This window comes from Schistocerca piceifrons, chromosome 3 (assembly GCF_021461385.2).
Source record: "Schistocerca piceifrons isolate TAMUIC-IGC-003096 chromosome 3, iqSchPice1.1, whole genome shotgun sequence".
In the NCBI taxonomy this organism is placed as follows: Eukaryota; Metazoa; Arthropoda; class Insecta; order Orthoptera; family Acrididae; genus Schistocerca; species Schistocerca piceifrons.
This window is the reverse complement of record NC_060140.1, coordinates 857,127,977-857,149,724: the sequence shown is the minus strand read 5'-3', so window position 1 is coordinate 857,149,724 and position 21,748 is coordinate 857,127,977. Positions and strand designations below refer to the sequence as shown.

Genomic DNA, 21,748 nt, shown 5'->3' with positions numbered 1-21,748 from the left:
ACCTATTCTGCATTCAGCATCTGTTAAACCCCGATGTGCAGCCATAATCACATTGGAAGCCTTTTCATAATGATCACCTGGGTACAAATGACAAATCCACCAATGCACTGCCCTTTTATACCTCATGTATGCAATACTACTGTCATCTGTACATGTGCATATCGCTATCTCATGACTTTTCTCACTTCAGTGTATTTTATGTTTACTCCTTTTGTAATTGTTACGAAGGCTGTCTGTATAGTTTGATTGACTGAGACTAATAAATAATAACAGTAACAACAACAACAACAACAACAACAACAATTAATAGGCCTCTGCATCCCCCTCCTCACTGTGGTCTACCTGCTCTTGTCCTCCTCCCCATAAGTGTAATTCCCATCTACAGCATGGTATTACCACGATCTGCACCTATGCAAACTTTCCATGTCCACATGTTCCTGACCTCTTCATCTCCTGATCTTCTCCTTCCTTCACGTTCTTCTTATGCCTTGCTTCTTGCATGTTCCCTCTGCACACACTGTCCAAAACAAACTCTCTCCCCAGCTGAGCCATGATGCCAGGAAAATACACTCACTGATAGAATAAGTTGAGCAGTTGCAAGTAATCGTCAGACACAATTTCGTAAACATACAGACCTTTAGTTGGTAGGTAAATGATTTAGGGTCACGATGGTGTGTGGTGGTTGGAATGGGTACCAGAGTGTCCCCACGTACCCATTTTGTATCTCCTGAACTGTGTCCTGTATGATGATACAATTTTGCACATACATTCAGTGTTGTGAATAGAGTTAGTACTAAAGAATATATTAGAAATCACCCCCAACAAAGTTTACTGCATCAACAGAGAAAATGTAATATGCGGTTTTCTTTTGTTTCATTATTTTGTGAGGGGTGTTGTTAAGAAAGAGTATCATGAAGCTCTGAAATTAAGTGTAAAATTTGTAGCAAGTAACCAAGTGTTCTCATTGTCAAATACTGGATGAATATAATCCATGTACTTGCGCATGGTGAATTACGCTTTCTCAAGACTTGTACATGGTGTCTAACTGTAGTACTTATTGTTAGCATAAGATTACACCTCTTGATGAGCAGATTATGACATAATTTTATTTTTTAAATTTGGTCAATAGCTATACGACATACAGAGAATCAAATTTTTGTTGCCCCTGGAAACTGTAAGATGGGCAACAATGCAACTGGAACAGTGTGCTACGTGGAATGGGTTAGCCACTTAGTAAGGTAGATTATCAGTCACAATGAAACTAATACAAAACTAGTGCCAATATTATGAATAGGATAGTTGCTACTCACCATATAGCGAAGATGTTGAGTTGCAGACAGGTATAACAAAAGACTTTCGGAAAGCGAACTTTCGGCCAACGAGGCCTTCGTTCAAAATAGACAACACACACACACATATGCACGTAAATGCAACTCTTACACACATGAACGCAGTTTCTGGCAACTGAAGCCAGACTGTAAGCAGCAGCGCATGATGGGAGAGACAGCTGGGTGATGGGGTTAAGGAGGAAATGGGGGTGGAGACGGGTGGGATAGAAGGGTGGTGTGGGGGTGGTAAACTGCTGCTTGTAAGAGTGTACAGTGGTGAGGTGGAGAGAGAGGATAGGACAGCTCAGTGTAGTCAAAAGGTTGGATGGAGGGTGGGGGGAGGGGGCAGGGGGTAGGCAGAGTAACAGAAAAGAATTTTCCATTGTTTGATTTTGGATGAGAAGTATATGGCAGACAGTGTGGGGAGTGTGCAGAGGTAAGAGGAATAGGTAAAGTTAAGAGATTTATTAAAAATTGCTTAATATTCTACTGTTTTACTATAGGTATTTTTTCTCTGACTTAAATAAAATTTATCATTAAAGTTCATACTTATCAAGGAAAAATCATATTTACTGTTACAGTACTGAATGATGAAGAAAAAATAATCTCACAGAAATAGTTGGGTTGACGGATTTAGTTTTATGTTCATCACCAAATTTATATTATAACTGTAACCCTATATGGTATCATGGATGTATTCAGGGATTTTACTGACTTAGGGAGTACCTCAACAAACTGCAAGCAGTTTGTAGAGCTACAGGCTGTGTGTGGGTAAGTGTTGTCCTGTTGAAATACAATGGCAGGATACTGTTTCATGAGAGACAATATATGAGGACATGGAATGTCTCCAACTTACCCCTGTGCCATCAGAGTTCTTTTGAATCACTACCAGAAGTAACTCAGATGCTTTAAAAAGCAGTTGTCACTGGAGATAGTTCAGAATGTCACTCATTAGCAGTTTTCACTTTTCTAAATTATCATCTGTTACAGAGTCAACAGCGGCTTGCACACAGGATGCCAATTCAGCAGTCCAACTTCCGATGCTCTCTCACTAACAGTGTGGGGTGGCCAGAAGTGTGGTAATAAGTCCATTACTTGTGCCACATGGCACATGCAGATGTGAAACAATAACGATGTGCTCAGTACATGGTACAGTGATCCTTCCTCTGTGATATCAGGCGGTTGACCACATACATTACAACTCATTGGGTTTCTCCCTTGATATAATTGCATCCAGCATTGGATCAATATCACATCTCAATACTCCGTGGCCCTGAATATCATACAATTCAACCAACCAGCCACTAGAGATAAGAAATGGAGCAAGTATGAGTCTTAAGATTAAGGGCTTCATGCCTTAGAAATTGATCATTGCCTTCATGTCAGTGCCTTCCTTCCTTCCCACTGCATATCTATGAATATCACAAGTCTGAGAATGGTGGCACTGTGATTGCTTCCTACTTGTCGACTCGTTCCTCTTACTGAAGTGTAGGACTAGTTGTGACCTTTATTAGTACAATAGTTGAGGGCATCATCTTGCTGTCGTGAAGTAGCACTGACAGGTTGAAATGACCAACTGTCAGTATCAGATGGCCTCAAAGGGTTTGTTATCATGAGTTCTCAGCAGCATTTTCTCCTGCGTTTCAGCAGTGCATGTGAAACAACGGAGCCACACACATTACAGCAGTTACATGGCGAGAGAATTATGCTCGCCAAGCACTGCTGCATCACTATTATCTCACTCATCACCATGAAGTGGCTGTTGTACACATGTTGACAACCCCAGCAATGGCTGCTGTCAGCCTCCCACGGATACAGCCAGTTTGGAAGTGGAACTGTTCATTGATGGGCTTAAAAAATATTCTGAAATATGGGACACATCTCACAAAGTGTAATCATTACAGGATTAAGAAGAGAGCCACATGGTTTCAACAGTGTGCAACTTTTGTGAGGGTTTTGCTTCGAAACCACGTCAGGAAAGAAATTAAATACTTTAACATTACTGTTAAACTATCTAGTGTTTGTAATAGAGGGAAACATTCCATGTGGGAAAAATATATCTAAAAACAAAGAAGATGTGACTTACCAAACGAAAGCGCTGGCAGGTTGACAGACACACAAAAAAACACAAACATACACACAAAATTCTAGCTTTCACAACCAATGGCTGCTTCATCAGGAAAGAGGGAAGGAGAGGGAAAGACGAAAGGATGTGGGTTTTAAGGGAGAGGGTAAGGAGTCATTCCAATCCCGGGAGCGGAAAGACTTACCTTAGGGGGAAAAAAGGGGTGGTATACACTCACATACACACACACATATCCATCCGCACATACACAGACACAAGCAGACATTTGCCCAAACTCTTTGCCTTTACAAATGTCTGTTTGTGTCTGTGTATGTGCGGATGGATATGTGTGTGTATGCGAGTATACCACCCCTTTTTTCCCCCTAAGGTAAGCCTTTCCGCTCCCGGGATTGGAATGACTCCTTACCCTCTCCCTTAAAACCCACATCCTTTTGTCTTTCCCTCTCCTTTCCTCTTTCCTGATGAAGCAGCCGTTGGTTGCAAAAGCTAGAATTTTGTGTGTATGTTTGTGTTTGTTTGTGTGTCTATCAACCTGCCAGCGCTTTCGTTTGGTAAGTCACATCTTCTTTGTTTTTAGATATATCTAGTGTTTGTGTTCTACAAGTGGCGTTTTTACTCAAATGTGGCCATTTAAAACATGAAACACTGCTAAGCAGCAAATGCTCTGCTTCCTGGCAATGGTCCTTTCATCTGAATGAACAAATCTTCAGTTACAAATAATAGTTAAAAATGAATTACATTACTTTAGCAATTTCCAAGATGCTTTAAAGATAATTTCAAACCTCTTCTAAACATTTTCCCCCATTTATGTACTTAAAATAAAAGATTTAATACATCCACTCATTTCTAAAGTAATCAGAAGTTTGAAGCTGTTTTACACATGGGAGCTCGATTCTTTACAGAAGTGAGGGGTTTCCTGGCATATTCTAAACACCTTAATATTCTGCATTATTAACACATGTACAGTCAACAAAATGTACTTCACACATTCTCGCCATGTACAGTCAAGTCGCAAATTGTGGCAACAATTTTGGCCCGTTAATGTCCATATTTGGTTATAGCAGCAACATATTATCGTACCAGTGTGATGCACTACACACAACATTGGTTATTAAAACCAATGAAATATTTTATACGGAAGTATGGGATGTTGACAACTACTGCAAAATATGTAATGATCTGACCAGCAGCACTAGGTGTGGTCCAAATCACTGAACACTTAGCTCATGGTCAAAGTGCCATTAACTGCTAGTACCCAATAAGATTCATCCTCTTTCTGAGCGGCTAGCCGCGAGTTACAAACTGGACTATGAGAATCTCCCACCACATGCTGCGCTGTTGCCGTATTTTGTGACAATGCAGTTTCATTCACAGACCAACCGAATTATTCATTCAGATGTTGATGTTACTTCATTGCAGCAGTATAGCTGTAAATGCCTATATGTAAACGTTTTCGCGTGATTTCCAAATGAAAATGTCATGTGACAGCAATAAACGTGAAGTTCCCCACAAGCAATTTTAATTAAATTGCATGCCTATGGAGTATCGTCTTAGTCATGTAACTGGTTTTGTGATTTCCTGACAGAAAAATCAATTTATGTAATAATCGACAAAAAACCATCGAGTATCTGGTGTTTGCATGGAAGTGTTACAAGTGCTCCTCTGTTCCTGAGCTAATAAACAATTTAGGACAAAATCTGAGCAGCCCTCTTAGACTGTTTGCAGATGATGCTGTGATTTACCATCTTATAAAGTCACCAGAGATTAAAATTTATTAGAAAACGACTTAGACAAGATATCCGTATGGAGAGAAAAGTGTCAGTTGGCTCTAAATAATAAGTCTGAAGTCATCTGCATGATTACTAAAGAGAATCTGCTAAATTTGGTTTACTGGATAAAATACATGATTCTAAAGGCTGTAAATTCAACTAAACACTTATGGATTGTAATTATGACTAACTTAAAATGCAACTATCACATTGATAACGTTGTGTGGAAAGCAAACCAAAGACTGCGATTTATTGGTAGAACACTTAGAAAATGCAACAGGTCCTCTAAAGAGACTACTTACACTATGCTTTTCCACCTTCTTCTGAAATCTGAAACATTGCTGTCATGATGGGATCCACAGCAGATAGAATTGATCAAAAATCTTCAAAGAAGGGCATCTCGTTTTGTATATTCGTGAAATAGGGGAAAGACTGCCACAGATATGATACACAAATTGGGCTGACAATCATCAAAACAATGGCATTTTTTGTTGTGGCAGGATTTTCTCATAAAATTTCAGTCGCCAACTTTCTCCTCAGAGTGTGAAAATACTTTGTTGGCCCACCTACATAGGGAGGAATGTTCATCATAAAGAAGTAAGAGAAATTAGAGTTCGGACAAAAAGATAATAGCATTCGTGTTTAATGTATGCTGTTTGAGAGGGGAAAGGTAGAGAGAGAGCTTAAAGTTGGTTCTATGAACGCACTGACAGCCACTTAATTATGAATTGCAGAAAAATCATGTAGAGATAAATGCTTCACAAGCAGTTGAGGTGGTTTATGTCCCGCATTTATGACTTCAAATTTGAATCTGATACCGATACTTCTATTTTTGACATTTTCCTGACTCAAGAATGAACTGCAAAAGCATGTGTTGGGAAGAGAACAGTACAGAGAATAGTAAACAAAAGAGTCGGGGCTGTACAGGGAATAGTGAACAAAAGTTTTGGAGCTGTAGAAAACTCAGGAAATTTTGTGTTACTGAAAATCATCGACATCGCAAGAAACCTGTAACACAAACAGATGGTTTTGACAACGATGTTTTAACGCACTCCGTGTTTGAAATGTATATAAAAGGAAATATCCAACATCACAAAAACTTGTTACAATTATGCCTGAGCAAATTGGCTTCAAAGGTAGTGCTTCATCAATGTAAAGAATTTTAAAATACATTGATTTTAAACATGTTAAGAAGAGAGTTTTTAATTGAAAGAAGTGACATAGAAGCAACACGAAGCACGTCTGTTATAAAGGTGCATGATATAAGAGGAGGAGGTATTTTGATTTGTAGACCCCTGTCATTTTCATGGCATGAATTGGATAAGTCATAAAATGAAAGAGAGGGTTACCTGTCAAGATATTGGTGGTTTTCGATGTTATCGGCCAGCATTCCATTGAGTTATTCACAGAAGATGGTTAATTGTTAGCTTGTTCAATGGATCATTTACACGTTCTCTCACTGTAATGCTGAACGAGTTAGTTTAAACTCATAATGATTAATGGAAAGTCTCATATAAAGATGTGAAACAAATACTAACAAAGAGATAGAGGGGCTTGCCAGTACTTACCTCAGCTCAGTACAGTCAATAGATACACAAAAAAAACTATCCTGCAGACCTTGTCCACAAACAGATCTCCTGAGCAATACATTCCTCCCCATCCAACAACAATGTTCCTACCCCCAGACCACACAGAAGCATCCACCTTGTCACCCAATATTATCCTGGCCTTGAAAACATCAACAAATTACTCCACCAGGGATATGACTTTCTCAAGTCAACCCCTGAAATGAGATCATCCCATGACAAAATTCTCCCCACACCACCTAGAGTTGCCTTTCGTCACCCCCCTAACCTCCGTAATGTCCTTGTTAAACCCTACAATATTCCCAGACTACCTTCTCTACCCAGCGGTTCCTACCCCTGTAACCGACTCCGCTGCTAAACCTGCCCCAAGCATTCCCCCACAACCACCTACTCCAGCCCCGCTACTGGTAAAACATACACAATTCAAGGCAGGGCCACGTGTGAAACTACACATGTCATTTATCAACTGACATGCCTGCATTGCACAGCCTTTTACATCGGTATGACAACAACTAAACTGGCTGAGCACATGAACGCACACAGACGAACTGTCCGCCTAGGAGATGTCCAATACCCAGTAGCGGAGCATGCCCTCCAGCATAATTCTAGGGACCTAGGAACCTGCTACACTGTATGTGCCATTTGGCTTCTCCCACCCAACACCAGTCCCTCTGAACTGTGGAGATGGGAACTTGCACTCCAACACATCCTTTCATCCCGCCATCCCCCTGGACTGAACCTACGTTAAACAACCTCACTCCCATTTGCTCTTCAGTCTTCTCCTCTTTCCCTTTCCTCTTTAGCCATTCACGCATCTTTTCATCCCACATAGTTGTGTTTATCTTTATACTATATACCTCTTTACTTCTGTATGCATCCTCTTTGGTTTGAAGCTGGCACAGTACTTACAGTAGAATATCTTTGGCTTCCCTCTGACAACCATGCCTCCATCCTTGCTACTCTCCCTGTTTTCCTTTCCCTGTTGCTTCATAACCTGGGTTGTGAGTAACTGAATCTGCTTTCCCTTCTTCCCTTTCTCTCCCCTCTCTCCTCCCTGATGAAGGAGCATTTGTTCCGAAAGCTAGGAACGTAAATTTTCGGTTCTGTTTAAACTCATAATGTCTGTTGACACCGTAAAATAGATAACATACAGATAATTTTTACGATAGTCTTTTGCACTGGTGTTTGGTACCAGTAATTCATTTTTATGCATAGTGGTTTATACTGAACAGCAGTGAAACACATGTATGTATGCACGTTATACACATTTAAAAAAATATAGGGAATAGAAGCAGTTGTCAAGCAAGTATAATGATTTCAGTTTGAGTTTGAAGTTTATTTTGTTATGTGTTACATTTTTACTTACAATACAGTCCAAATCACAATAAATGGCAATTACTGCAACTCAGCTAGATCTTCTGTGTCTCAGCCCAAGTGCAGGTCTGCCTATGCACAGGCCACCTGTGTCTAGGCATGTAAATTTGGCTGGCGTATGGAGTGGACCGAAAGGTTTGTCTCAGGTCACAGGTGGTGTCAGCTTTTTGACATCACAGCTGGTCACAAACTCATAACCTGGCACCAAAACTAGCTCCAGCTACAACTGCAGTTATAAATGGTGCTTCTGCTCCCACTGTCATCTCCAACCCAGATGTCTAACATCCCAGCAACCACCCACCATGCCATTAGCCATAGCCCCATGCAGCACACTTGCCAGTACTACCCGCTTCCCAGCTACCCCAGCTGAAAGCATGCAGATATGTGGGCCATTGTTTGGGAGCCCACGAACAGAGTCAATCCCCCTGCCCAAACCTCTTCTAGCGTCAGCTGTACTGGCACAGAATTCTATCTCTGACAAACTGCCAACTCCATTGTCCCTGTGTCCATGCAGTAGCAGATGAGGCTATGATGCTAGATCCCTTGGTGGGAACCTCAACTGTGCCTCCCACGCTTCTGGACTGGCAACGGCACAAACCCAGCCTCCCCCGATATCGAGGGGGAGGGATTTAGTATCCCCACCCATGGCAGGTATCGATAGTGATTCAAAGATGTTGCACCTCATTACTATGACAGCTGCTATCTCTGGCTGTAAGAAATGTAACAGGCATTCTTGTGGGCCATCCCTCTCACACAATTATAGGTTGAGCAGGCAACCAGTAAGCATGTGTTCCACACTGTATGAAGCACTCATTAACTTGCATCACTATACATACAAAACCATGCTTTTGTTGTAGACTGTCCGGCTTTCGTTATCGGGATATACTCAGTGTGCAGCTTACAGTGGCTCTTACTCTGTTTATGGTCTACAGTGGACAGAAAATAGTGAGTGAGGGGAAAAAGGAGATGAGGAGTGGCTGACAGCTGGGCAGGAGAAGCAGAAAGTGTACAAGATAGGAATTTGACATCAGAGAGCAGAGGATCTTGCATGTGGCACATGATGAAGGGCTGAGAGGATTGGCAGCAGGAGACAGAGCAAAATATCAGAGGAAAAGAGATTAAGGCCAGTAGGATTGTGGACTCAGAGGATATGCTGTAAAAACAATTCCCGTCCATGTAATTCAGATTAGCATGGGTTGTGAATCAGCTATTGAGTTTTCAAAAGGGGGGAGCACCCATTATATGCCTTAGTGATTCAACTGCTATTACAATCAATGGGAGTTGTTATAAAACAAGTAAAAAACACACACAAATAAATACCGCAGCCTTACTAGAGTGAATGTTCCATGACACCCAGCCATCCCAGTCATATGTATCATCCAACATTACCTTCACACATTAATTGCTTTTTCAATTACTAGTAAATGTCTCTGAGAAGTAGCCAAACACAATGCAAATCTTACACTTAAATTGTCATCTATTGTATTTTATGTAATACAACATTCCTATCATCTGGAGATGATTATGACAGAAATCACTGGCTGTCATTGAACGTTCACTCCAGTAAGGATGTGATAGCTATTTGTGTGTGCCTTTTTTATGTATTTTATAACAACTTCCATTGATTCTAATAGCAATAGACTCCCTAAGTCATGTAATGGGCCCTCCCCCCTTTTTGAAAATTCAATAGCTGCTTCACAACCCTTGCTAACCGCAGGGATGGGAATTCTTACATGACTTTTACATTGAGATATAATCTCATTGATGTTTTTATATAGACAGTTTCAGCCATGTCAGTCAGTTCACTATGTGTAGTACAGGAGGACAACAGATGCACCTTCTGTGCTGCATAGTGACCTGATGATAAGGATGCTCAAAGCAAAAAATTAAATGAGATTGTACCTGAAGATCTAAATTATTTTAACATATCAAAATACTTTGACTTTAAGCTTACATTTATTGAAAAAGCATATATGACAGTACGTTATTATCCACTCAAATATCCACTTACTGAGTGGTGCATGGCTCTGAGCACTATGGGACTCAACCTCTGAGGTCATTAGTCCCCTAGAACTTAGAACTAGTTAAACCTAACTAACCTAAGGACATCACACACATCCATGCCCAAAGCAGGATTCGAACCTGCGACCGTAGTGGTCTCGCGGTTCCAGACTGCAGCGCCTAGAACCGCACGGCCATTTCAGCCGGCTAACTTTGTCATTTTGAATTTATTTTTATATGTCAGCTTTATCTGTAGAGATACCCAAGACATTTTTTTACTGTATGTTACATTCTTTCATGTGTATTTAAGTAGTAGACAGGAGTTAATTTTTTTCCTTCTAATTTAATGCTCTGAAATTGAATCATGCCTGTGAGCTAATTTTAAATGGAAGCAAAAGTACAGTGATGCTGTATCTTCAACCAACTGACATGATATGATAAGATATATTTGTGAAGTTCACACCATACAAAGATAATCAGTGGTGGTGTTTTACACGACAATGATATCTTCTACATGATTTTGCACAAACAAATGGCCAGATAATGGATTAAGATACAGGGCCGACTCTCTAGATTTACAAATATGAATAAAACATTATGTAATACATAAACTTACAGCTTTCATAAAAGGTGTTCATGACTCTCATTCTTCAAAACAGTGCAATGCCTCAACTTGGGAACCTGTTTGTCGACAGACCTCACTCTTGTTTTTTTCCTTTACAGCGCAGTCCCTCCGACACCCACCAGCAGGGGCCAAGTGGTACGGCAAACTGTATTGGCTTCTCTGCTGGCCAGCACTACTTCTGCTCAAAGTTACAATTCCTGACTGCAGCAAGCCCAAACTCCGCAAGCTTTTCCCTCTTACTTTCTTCATGTGTATTGTCTGGATTGGATTAAATGCATATTTTGTCTCATGGATGATTACTGTAATCGGTAAGCTTCTTGACATCTCTGTCTAAGTTAGAATTAACTTTCCGAATAAAGTGTGGGGCCTTGTAGATGGATAAGAAAGTTCATGAGATTAAACCATTTTTAACTTATTTTGCTCATAAGCAATGTCCAGATATCAAAACTTTAATATAATTTCATTCAACATGAATGTTAAACTATTAGTGACAGTAGGGAAATATATAATTTTATAAAATTTATTGAATCTTATTCATTAAAACAGTAAATAATAAATAAAAAAAATGGGCTTGGGAAATTAAAAGATACAAAAGTATGAGAAATTATAACAATCAATTACAGAAGAGAACAAAAAGTGATCACAAGCCTTTATTCAGAGACACACACAAAATAGAAGATTACATATCATTTGGTGATGAAGAAATATTTAAAATCCCAAAAGTTATAGTTTCAAACACATTTTACAAATCTGTGAGTTTAGGCCATATCCCAGTTGCTTTTCTTTTCATGGCCACTAAGCAATCCACTTTTTTGCTTCAGATATTATTAACTTTCAACATATGGATCTGGAAAGCAATGAAAAATGACACCAATTACAACAATAATTTGAACATACATATCTACAGTTACATATGGTATACAATTCACTGTTTAAAAGAGGTTCGGAACAAGAGCGTGTACAACAGGCCGAAGACGTGCTTTGTTGGTGCTGCACATTTTAACATTTTTGGCTGAGATAAACTCATGCTTCAATGTCCTTCTTTGGCATGCCAGTGCAGAAGTGTACACAGAATTGCTTCTGCATAATATTTCATTAATTTTAACACTATCTGTGTGTATTGTGATATACTGTAAAATTCCGAACACGTGCTAGTAGTGTTATCGCCAAAGGTAGGCTTAAACTTAATTGTGCTCTTTTAAAATTTTTGAGAATAGTAGGCCTGCCCTCATTCAAAACAACCATTCTCTTCTTTCATCGTATAATTTACATGAGAAATAGATTATTATTGAGAACTTCTGGATGCTTACAAAACTATATTTTCGTAAGTTACCAGTATGAGTATTTCCAATATGTAAGTAATTCCATAGCATATTAGCATTTGAGGTTCACAGCTTCTACCAAAGAATATATCACTCGTGTATTTAATCATATATCAATGTAAATAATTGGGCATTTTTGGGAATTTTCGGGAGATACCATTGTCCTTTACATAAACTACGAGTAATTTGCGGTAAGTTGGCATTTGTGATTTAGTTACTGTAACAGATATTCTAACTAACATATTGTGTTACATCCAGTTTTCCATAAAAGAGGAGTAGCCCTATATATTATCTACATTAATCATAAATCATCTTCATTTTTGAGTTTGCTAATAATTATAATTAACCTCAGAATGTTTTAGGAAACTAGTAATTTTTACCATAGGTTTTGTGTTGCCTTGACAGAAATCTCATTTTGCATGTTTGTTCCAGTTCTTACAGGAAATTAGCAACTTTTTTGCTCAAGAGATCAAATGATAATCATCAGGTTTAATTTATAGTTCTTTGTTCACTGCCCCATAATACATTGCTTCAGTCAAAATGCAACCCCACTGTGAATCCTGTTCTCGAACGCAGGATGAGTTGGTTGATATTCATGTGCAGCTGCTATGAACTGTTGTGATGGGAGGGCTCCTGAGAGTCATGTACCTGTTATCCTGGTACCAGAGGTACCTCAAGTACTATCCTCTCCTGTGGATCCTGTCTCCCCTGCAGGAAGTACAGAATCTGTCACCACTCATCCACTTGACCGTGAGTGGCATTTCATTAGTAGATTGAGGCATTCTGTACGAGGTGGACAGGGACCAGGGAGGACTCAGCGTGTAGTACAGATCCTCATAACCAACAAGTTGGAGGTGCTGTCTTTCACTGAAAATTAAACATCCAGTGGGAATCACTTCACCTGTTTGGGGGAAACCTATTTTCTACAGTGTGAAGAGGAGGCAAACGCAAAAGGGCAGGAATCTATTAATCATCAGTAGTTCAAATGTATGGCGAATGATGTACCCCTTAGGTAAATAGCAGCAAGGACAGGAAAGGGCACCAGTGCACTCAGTGTGTATGCCTGATGGTCACATTCAAATGTTGAGGAGGCTGTTCCAGCAGCCACTGAGGAAACAGGATTCAACCAACTGCAGATTGTGGTGCACATTGGAACAAATGATGTCTGTCATATGGCTCTGAGGTCATACTTGGGTTGTTCCAGAGACTGGCAGACTTGTGCATAACACTCACAATTTGCAGCATTGTCCCCAGAACTAATCGTGGCCCTTTGGTTCTGAGTTGAGCAGAAGAACTGTACCAGAGACTTCATAGATGCTATGACAAGCTAGACTCCAACTTCCTGGACTTGCACCATAGGGTTGAGAACTGTAAGGTCCTCCTAAATGTGCTGGGTTTGCATTAAACATCAGAGGCTGCTGCTCAGGTAGCTGATATTGTGTGGGGTGTGCACAAGAGTTTTTTAACCTCAGCAACTATCCATCCAATCAAGATAATGATAGCTGTAGGAAACCCAGAATATCAGTGTAAGACCGAAAGAAATGCCTCCCACAGATGAGAGTATTACAATTCTAATGGTAAATTGCTGAAGCATTCACAACAAAGTTTGAAGCACTCATGAAAAGCAATGAAGCTCACATAATATTAGGATCAGAAAGCAGATTGAAACCTGAAATTGATAGCAGTAAGATTTTTGGACTAAATTTGAGTGTACCTCGAAAGGACAGGCAAACAGGAAATGGAGGTGGTGTCTTTGTCGCAGTAGGCAAGAATCTATGGTCCACTGGGACAGAAATTAAAGCTATATGTGAGACTGTCTGGACAAGACTCAGTATTAGGGGTGGGCTAAAATAATAATTGGATCCTTCTACTGTCCACCAGACACATCTCCTTATGTAACCAAAAACTTTAGAGAAAACCTCAGTTAACTTGTACATAAGCTCCCCAATAATACTGTAATCTTCGCTGGAGACTGCAATCGTCCAACAGTTAATTGGGAAAACTACAGTTTTGTTAGTGGTGGGCATGATAAGACATCATGCGGAACATTACTAAATGCCTTCTCTGAAAAATTCCCGGAACAGATAGTTAGAAGCCCCACTCATGATGAAAATATATGAATGTAATGGCAACTAATAGACCTGACCTCTTCGAGGATGTCTTCATCGAAACTGGTATCAGTGACCATGACGTGGTTGTGGCAACAAGGATTATCAAAGTCCAATGGACAACTAAAACAAGCAGAAAGACACATATGTTCAATAAAGTAGATAAAAAATCAGTAGTGTCATATATAACAAGGAACTTGAAACTTTCAGCACAGGGCAGAAGCATGTAGAGGAACTCTGGCTCAAGTTTAAAAGAATAGTTGACCATGCACTGCACAAATGTGTACTCAGCAGAACAGTTCATAATGGGAAGGAATCTCTATGGTATACAGTCACTGTAAAGAAACTTCTAAAGAAACAGAGATTACTGAATATTAGGTGTAAAACAAAGTGAATGGCTACAGATAGAGAGATGCTGAATAAAACACATTTGGCTGCCAGGAAAGCAATGTGTGATGCCTTCAGTTACTACCATAGCAGTATATTGTTAGATGATATTTCACAAAACTCAAAGAAATGCTGGTCATATGTAAAGGCTGTCAGTGGCATCAAAGTTAGTCTCCAGTGCCTAACGCATGAGACAGGAACTGAAATTGAGGATAGCAAAGCAAATGCTGAAATGCTTAACTGTGTTTTCAAATGTTCTTTTACAAAGGAAAACCCAGTCCTCGTACCACTGAAAAGATGAATGAAATAAGTAGTTGTGTCAGTGGCATTGAGAAACACCTGAAATCATTAACACTGAACAAAGCTTCAGGGCTTGATTAGATTAGATTAGATTTTTTGTGTTTTTAAATGTTCTTTTACAAAGGAAAACCCAGTCCTCGTACCACTAAAAAGATGAATGAAATAAGTAGTTTTGTCAGTGGCATTGAGAAACACCTGAAATCATTAACACTGAACAAAGCTTCAGGGTTTGATTAGATTAGATTAGATTTACTTTCATTCCAATTGACCCATAGTGAGGAGGTCCTCCAGGATGTAGAACATGTCAGAAAAACAACAATACATGACAAATATTTACAACTCAAAAAAATAAGCTAATGTACCACTCCACAGGTCCAAGTGGCATGGTCGTCACTTTTTAATGAACGCTATATGAAAGAATCATTTTACAAATACTAATACAATGAATTTAAAATAAAAAAAGGTTTTTATTTATTTATAAGGTAATAAATGTGTAATACAACTACTAAATACTTATTTACAATGAATACATTACTGCACTGAACTGGTGCAGAAGTTAGATTGTACTTACACACACACACACACACACACACACTCACACACACACGCTTATTTACAATGAACACATTACTGCACTGAAATTGTGCAGAAGTTATGTACAGGGTGAGTCACCTAACGTTACCGCCGCATATATTTCTTAAACCACATCAAATACTGATGAATCGATTCCACAGACCGAACGTGAGGAGAGGGGCTAGTGTAATTGGTTAATAGAAACCATAAAAAAATGCACGAAAGTATGTTTTTAACACAAACCTACGTTTTTTTAAATGGAACCCCATTAGTTTTGTTAGCACATCTGAACATATAAACAAATACGTAATCAGTGCCATTTGTTGCATTGTAAAATGTTAATTACATCCGGAGATATTGTAACCTAAAGCTGACGCTTGAGTAACACTCCTCCGCTGTTCGATCATGTGTATTGGAGAGCACCGAATTACGTAGGGATCCAAAGGGAACGGTGATGGACCTTAGGTACAGAAGAGACTGGAACAGCACATTACGTCCACATGCTAACACCTTTTTATCGGTCTTTTTCACTGATGCACATGTACATTACCATGAGGGATGAGGTACACATACACACATGGTTTCCGTTTTCAATTAAGAAGTGGAATAGAGTGTGTCCCAACATGTCAGGCCAATAGATGTTCAATGTGGTGGCCATCATTTGTTGCACACAATTGCAATCTCTGGCGTAATGAATGTCGTACAAGCCGCAGTACATCTGGTGTAATGTCGCCGCAGGCTGCCACAATACGTTGTTTCATATCCTCTGGGGTTGTAGGCCCATCATGGTACACATTCTCCTTTAACGTACCCCACAGAAAGAAGTCCAGAGGTGTAAGATCAGGAGAATGAGCTGGCCAATTTATGCGTCCTCCACATCCTATGAAACGCCCGTTGAATGTGTACCTCACCCCTCATGGTAATGTACATGTGTGTCAGTGAAAAAGACCAATAAAAAGGTGTTAGCATGTGGACGTAATGTGCTGCTCCAGTCTCTTCCGTACCTAAGGTCCATCACTGTTCCCTTTGGATCCCTACGTAATTCGGTGCTCTCCGATACACACGATCGAACAGTGGAGGAGTGGTACTCAAGCATCAACTTTAGGTTACAATATCTCCGGATGTAATTAACATTTTACAATGCAACAAAAGGCACTGATTACTTATTTGTTTATATGTTCATATGTGCTAACAAAACTAACGGGGTTCCATTTAAAAAAATGTAGGTTTGCGTTAAAAAACATACTTCCGTGCATTTTTTTACGGTTTGTATTAACCAATTACACTAGCCCCTCTCCTCATGTTCGGTCTGTGGAATCGATTCGTCAGTATTTGATGTAGTTTACGAAATATATCCAGTGGTAATGTTAGGTGACTCACCCTGTGTATATATATATATATATATATATATATATATATATATATATATATATAAAAAAAAAACAAAGATGATGTGACTTACCAAACGAAAGCGCTGGCATGTCGATAGACACACAAACAAACACAAACATACACACAAAATTCAAGCTTTCGCAACCAACGGTTGCTTCGCCAGGAAAGAGGGAAGGAGAGGGAAAGACGAAAGGATGTGGGTTTTAAAGGAGAGGGTAAGGAGTCATTCCAATCCCGGGAGTGGAAAGACTTACCTTAGAGGGAAAAAAGGACAGGTATACACTCGCACACACACACATATCCATCCGCACATACACAGACACAAGCAGACATTTGTAAAGGCAAAGAGTTTGGGCAGAGATGTCAGTTGAGGTGGAAGTACAGAGGCAAAGATGTTGTTGAATGACAGGTGAGGTATGAGCGGCGGCCACTTGAAATTAGCGGAGGTTGAGGCCTGGTGGGTAACGAGAAGAGAGGATATACTGAAGGGCAAGTTCCCATCTCCAGAGTTCTGACAGGTTGGTGTTAGTGGGAAGTATCCAGATAACCCGGACACTGTGCCAATATGTGCTGGCCGTGCACCAAGGCATGTTTAGCCACAGCGTGATCCTCATTACCAACAAACACTGTCTGCCTGTGTCCATTCATGTGAATGGACAGTTTGTTGCTGGTCATTCCCACATAGAAAGCTTCACAGTGTAGGCAGGTCAGTTGGTAAATCACGTGGGTGCTTTCATATGTGGCTCTGCCCTTGATCATGTACACCTTCTGGGTTACAGGACTAGAGTAGGTGGAGGTGGGAGGGTGCATGGGACAGGTTTTACACCGGGGGCGGTTATAAGGGTAGGAGCCAGAGGGTTAGGGAAGGTGGTTTGGGGATTTCATAGGGATGAACCAAAAGGTTACGAAGGTTAGGTGGATGATGGAAAGACACTCTTGGTGGAGTGGGGAGGATTTCATGAAGGATGGATCTCATTTCAGGGCAGGATTTGAGGAAGTCGTATCCCTGCTGGAGAGCCACATTCAGAGTCTGATCCAGTCCCGGAAAGTATCCTGTCACAAGTGGGGCACTTTTGGGGTTCTTCTGTGGGAGGTTCTGGGTTTGAGGGGATGAGGAAGTGGCTCTGGTAATTTGCTTCTGTACCAGGTCGGGAGGGTACTTGCGGGATGCGAAAGCTGTTTTCAGGTTGTTGGTGTAATGGTTCAGGGATTCCGGACTGGAGCAGATTCATTTGCCACGAAGACCTAGGCTGTAGAAATCAGTTTGTTCTACTGAGAAATTCATCAATGGAGTAGAAGGAGTTGGCCACCAATAAATCCTTTAGGCTGCTCTTAAACTGAATTTCATTGGTTGTTAAGCTTTTTATGGCTGTTGGAAAGTTATTGAAAATGTGTGTTCCTGAATAATGCACACCTTTTTGTACAAGACTAAGTGACTTCAAATCATTGTAAGGATTATTCTTATTTCTAGTATTGATTCCATGACTTGAGGTGTTGGCTTGAAAAAGTGATATATATTTTAATGACAAATTGCATTAAGGAATAAATATATTGGGAAGCAGTAGTTAGTATCCCTAGTTCCCTCAACAGGCTTCTGCAAGATGTTCTTGAGTTCACACCACATATAACTCTTACTGCACATTTTTGTGTCTGGAAAACTGTTTCTTGGCTTGATGAATTGCCCCAAAAAATAATCCCTTATGACATTATGGAATGAAAGTAAGAATAGTATGCCAGCTTTTTTGTTTTTATATCCCCTATATCTGACACAATTCGCATTGCAAATAGAGATTTGTTAAGATGCTTCAGCAGTTCTGTGGTGTGCTCCACCCAGTTGAATTTATTATCAAGCTGTTATCCCAAGAATTTAACACTGTCCACTTCTTCTATCTGCTTGTCATCGTATGTTAGGCATATACTCGTGGGACACCCCTTACAAGTTCTGAACTGCATGTAGTGTGTTTTTTCAAAGTTTAGTGACAAAGAATTGGCTAGGAACCAGTGATTAATTTCCACAAATATTTTATTAGCTGACCTTTCTAAGACTACACTTGATTTGCTAGTAGAAGTGATCCACAAAACTACCGTCCGATATCTATGACATCGACTTGTTGTACGATTTTAGAACATATTCTGAGCTCAAACATAATGAGGTGTCTTGCACAGAATGACCTTCTCAATGTCAACTAGCACAGATTCCGAAAATACCAATCATGTGAAACTCAACTCACACATTTCTCACATGTCATGCTGAAAACTTTGGATCAAAGCAGTCATGTAGATGCAGTGTTTCTTGATTTCTGAAAAGGATTTGATTCAGTACCAAACCTACACTTATTGTCAAAAGTTTGATCATATGGGGTATCAAGTGAAATTTGTGACTGTATGAGGACTTTGTGGTAAGGAGAACACAGCATGTTAACTTGGATGGAGAGTCATCATCAGATGTAGATGTAACTTCAGGTGTGTCCCAGGGAAGTCTGTGGGGACCCCTGATGTTTATGTCGCATATTAATGGTCTTGCAGACAATATTAACAGTAACCTCAGACTTTTTGCAGATACATAAATATTCAGTCAGATCTTGATAAGATTTCAAAGTGGTGCAAAGATTGGCAACTCGCTTTCAAGGTTCAGAAAAGTTATACTGTGCTCTTCATGAAACAAAAAAACATAGTGTCCTATGACTACAATATCAGTGAGTCACTACTGGAATCAGTCAGCTCATTCAAATACCTGATTGTAACACTTTGTAGGAATATAAAATGGAATTTTGTGCAAAGAAGGTAGTAGTCTTCAGTTTATTCTTGTATTCATGCTTCCCATGGTAGTTCCAATGTATACCTTTCCACAACTACATGGAATTTCGTAACTCCACTTGCTGACAGAGGAAGACATTTCTCCTTTCCAGTTTGGAATGATTGACATATTTTCTTAGTTGGTCTAAAAACTGATCTGATGTCATATTTTGGTAAATTCTTGCTCACCTGATTAGTTACTTTTTTGATAAAAGGGAGAGAAACCTTATTCTTCCATTGCTTTGTTCTATTGTTGTCTTTTTTCCTACTGTTATTAGGTTGCAGAAACCTACTGACTTCCTTGTCTGAATAGCCATTCTTCTTGAAAGCCTGCTTCAGCTGTTTTAATTCAGCATCCAGGTGTTCCAGCTTGCAGATTCTTTTGGCTCTATCAACAAGACTTTTAATAAGACCTCTCTTTTGTGTGGACGATGGTTGGAGTTCTTATGCAAATATAAATCTGTATGTGTGAATTTCTGAGAAACCTTATGTTTCAACCTTACATCAGACTGTCTCATAAGTAAAATATCCAAGAAGGATACTGTGTTGTCTTTTTCCATCTCACTGGTAAAATGGATTTTTGGATTTATACCATCCAAATGACGAAAGAATTTTTCTATAGCTTTTTTACCATGTGACCAAACAACGAATGTATCATCAAGATTGTTCAGCCCCATGGATAACATACTGAGGAAAACAAATACTGTGAAAAATCATCTACTTCATTTCAAAAAGAGGATAAGAAATCCTTATTAAAAACTGAAGCCACATGCCAGACTTATGGCATGACAAAAATTCATCGTCTTCCTCTGAGACTGGTTGTTAGTGCTCTCAATTCTCCAGTGTATCAAATAGCAAGCTATCTAGCAAATCATTTACAACCATGTACTGGTAAACCTGATTCTTATATAAAAGGTTCACATCAATTTATCAAAACCTTGAAGGATTAAACTTGACCCCCAAAGATGTTTTTCCATGGGATCTGACTGCTCATTTTAGACAGTTCCTTACTTCTAGTAATTTCTAGTGGGATTATGAATTTTATGAGCAAGTTTATTTTGTTGTAATGGGTAAGCCATTAGGTCCTGTGATCACTAATTTTTATATGGAAAAATTTGAAAAGTCATCACTAGAAAACGCAAATAAAAACCATGTAATGGTATCGGTTTGATGATGATACATCTGTAGTTTGCTCATGTGGTAAAAAAGCTTTAAAAGAATTCTTTTGTCATTTGAATGGATATAAATTCAAAAATCTAGTTTACCATGGAGATGAAAAGAGACAATGCAGTAGCCTTCTTGTATATTTTACTTATGAGACAGCCTGATGTAAGGTTGAAACATAAGGTTTCTGAGAAATTCACACATAGAGATTGATATTTGCATAAGAACTCCAACCTTCTTACACACAAAAGAGAGGTCCCATTAAAAGTCTAGATAGAGCCAAAAGAATCTGCAAGCCAGAACACCTGGATGCTGAATTAAAACATTTGAAGCAGACTTTCGAGACGAATGGCTATTCAGATAAGGAAGTAAATAGGGTCTGCAACCTAATAACAGTAGGAAAAAAGACAACAATAGAACACAGCAGTGGAAGAGTAAGGTTTATCTCCCTTTTATCAAAAAAGTAACTGATCAGGTGAGCAAGACTTTACCAAAATGTTACATCAGATTGGTTTTTGGACCAATTAAGAAAATAGGTCAAGAACTCCAAACTGTAAAGGAGAAATACCCTCCTCTGTCAGCAAGTGGAATATATAAAATCCCATTTGTTTGTGGAAAGATCTACATTGGAACTACCAAGGGAAGCGTGAATACAAGACTGAACGAATATAAAAGGCTTTTCCACCTAGCGAAAACAGGAAAATCAGCTGTAGCAGAGTGTCCTTTTCAGTCAAGAAATCATAAAGTGAAGTTCTCCAAAACAAAAATTTTATCTACTGTGAACAACTATTATTCACGACTATATAGAGACACCATCAAAATGTGTAAGCATAGTGATAATTTTAACAGAAAAGAAGAAGCCATGAAAGTTGATAATATGTGGACAGTGGCTCTCCTGAATCGATAGATAAGTTTTTATATTTGATAGGTGACAATC

General features: G+C 39.4%; 1 protein-coding gene across 1 annotated transcript in view; it reads left to right on the top strand.

The window, feature by feature from the left end:
- The window catches only part of LOC124789125 (sodium/potassium/calcium exchanger 4-like), a 107,237-nt gene that overhangs the window by 56,033 nt on the left and 29,456 nt on the right, over positions 1 to 21,748 (top strand). Inside the window, exon 6 of the mRNA XM_047256414.1 lies at positions 10,868 to 11,077. Within this exon, the coding sequence (XP_047112370.1) occupies positions 10,868 to 11,077 (210 nt within the window). The remainder of the gene's footprint in view (positions 1 to 10,867; positions 11,078 to 21,748) is intronic.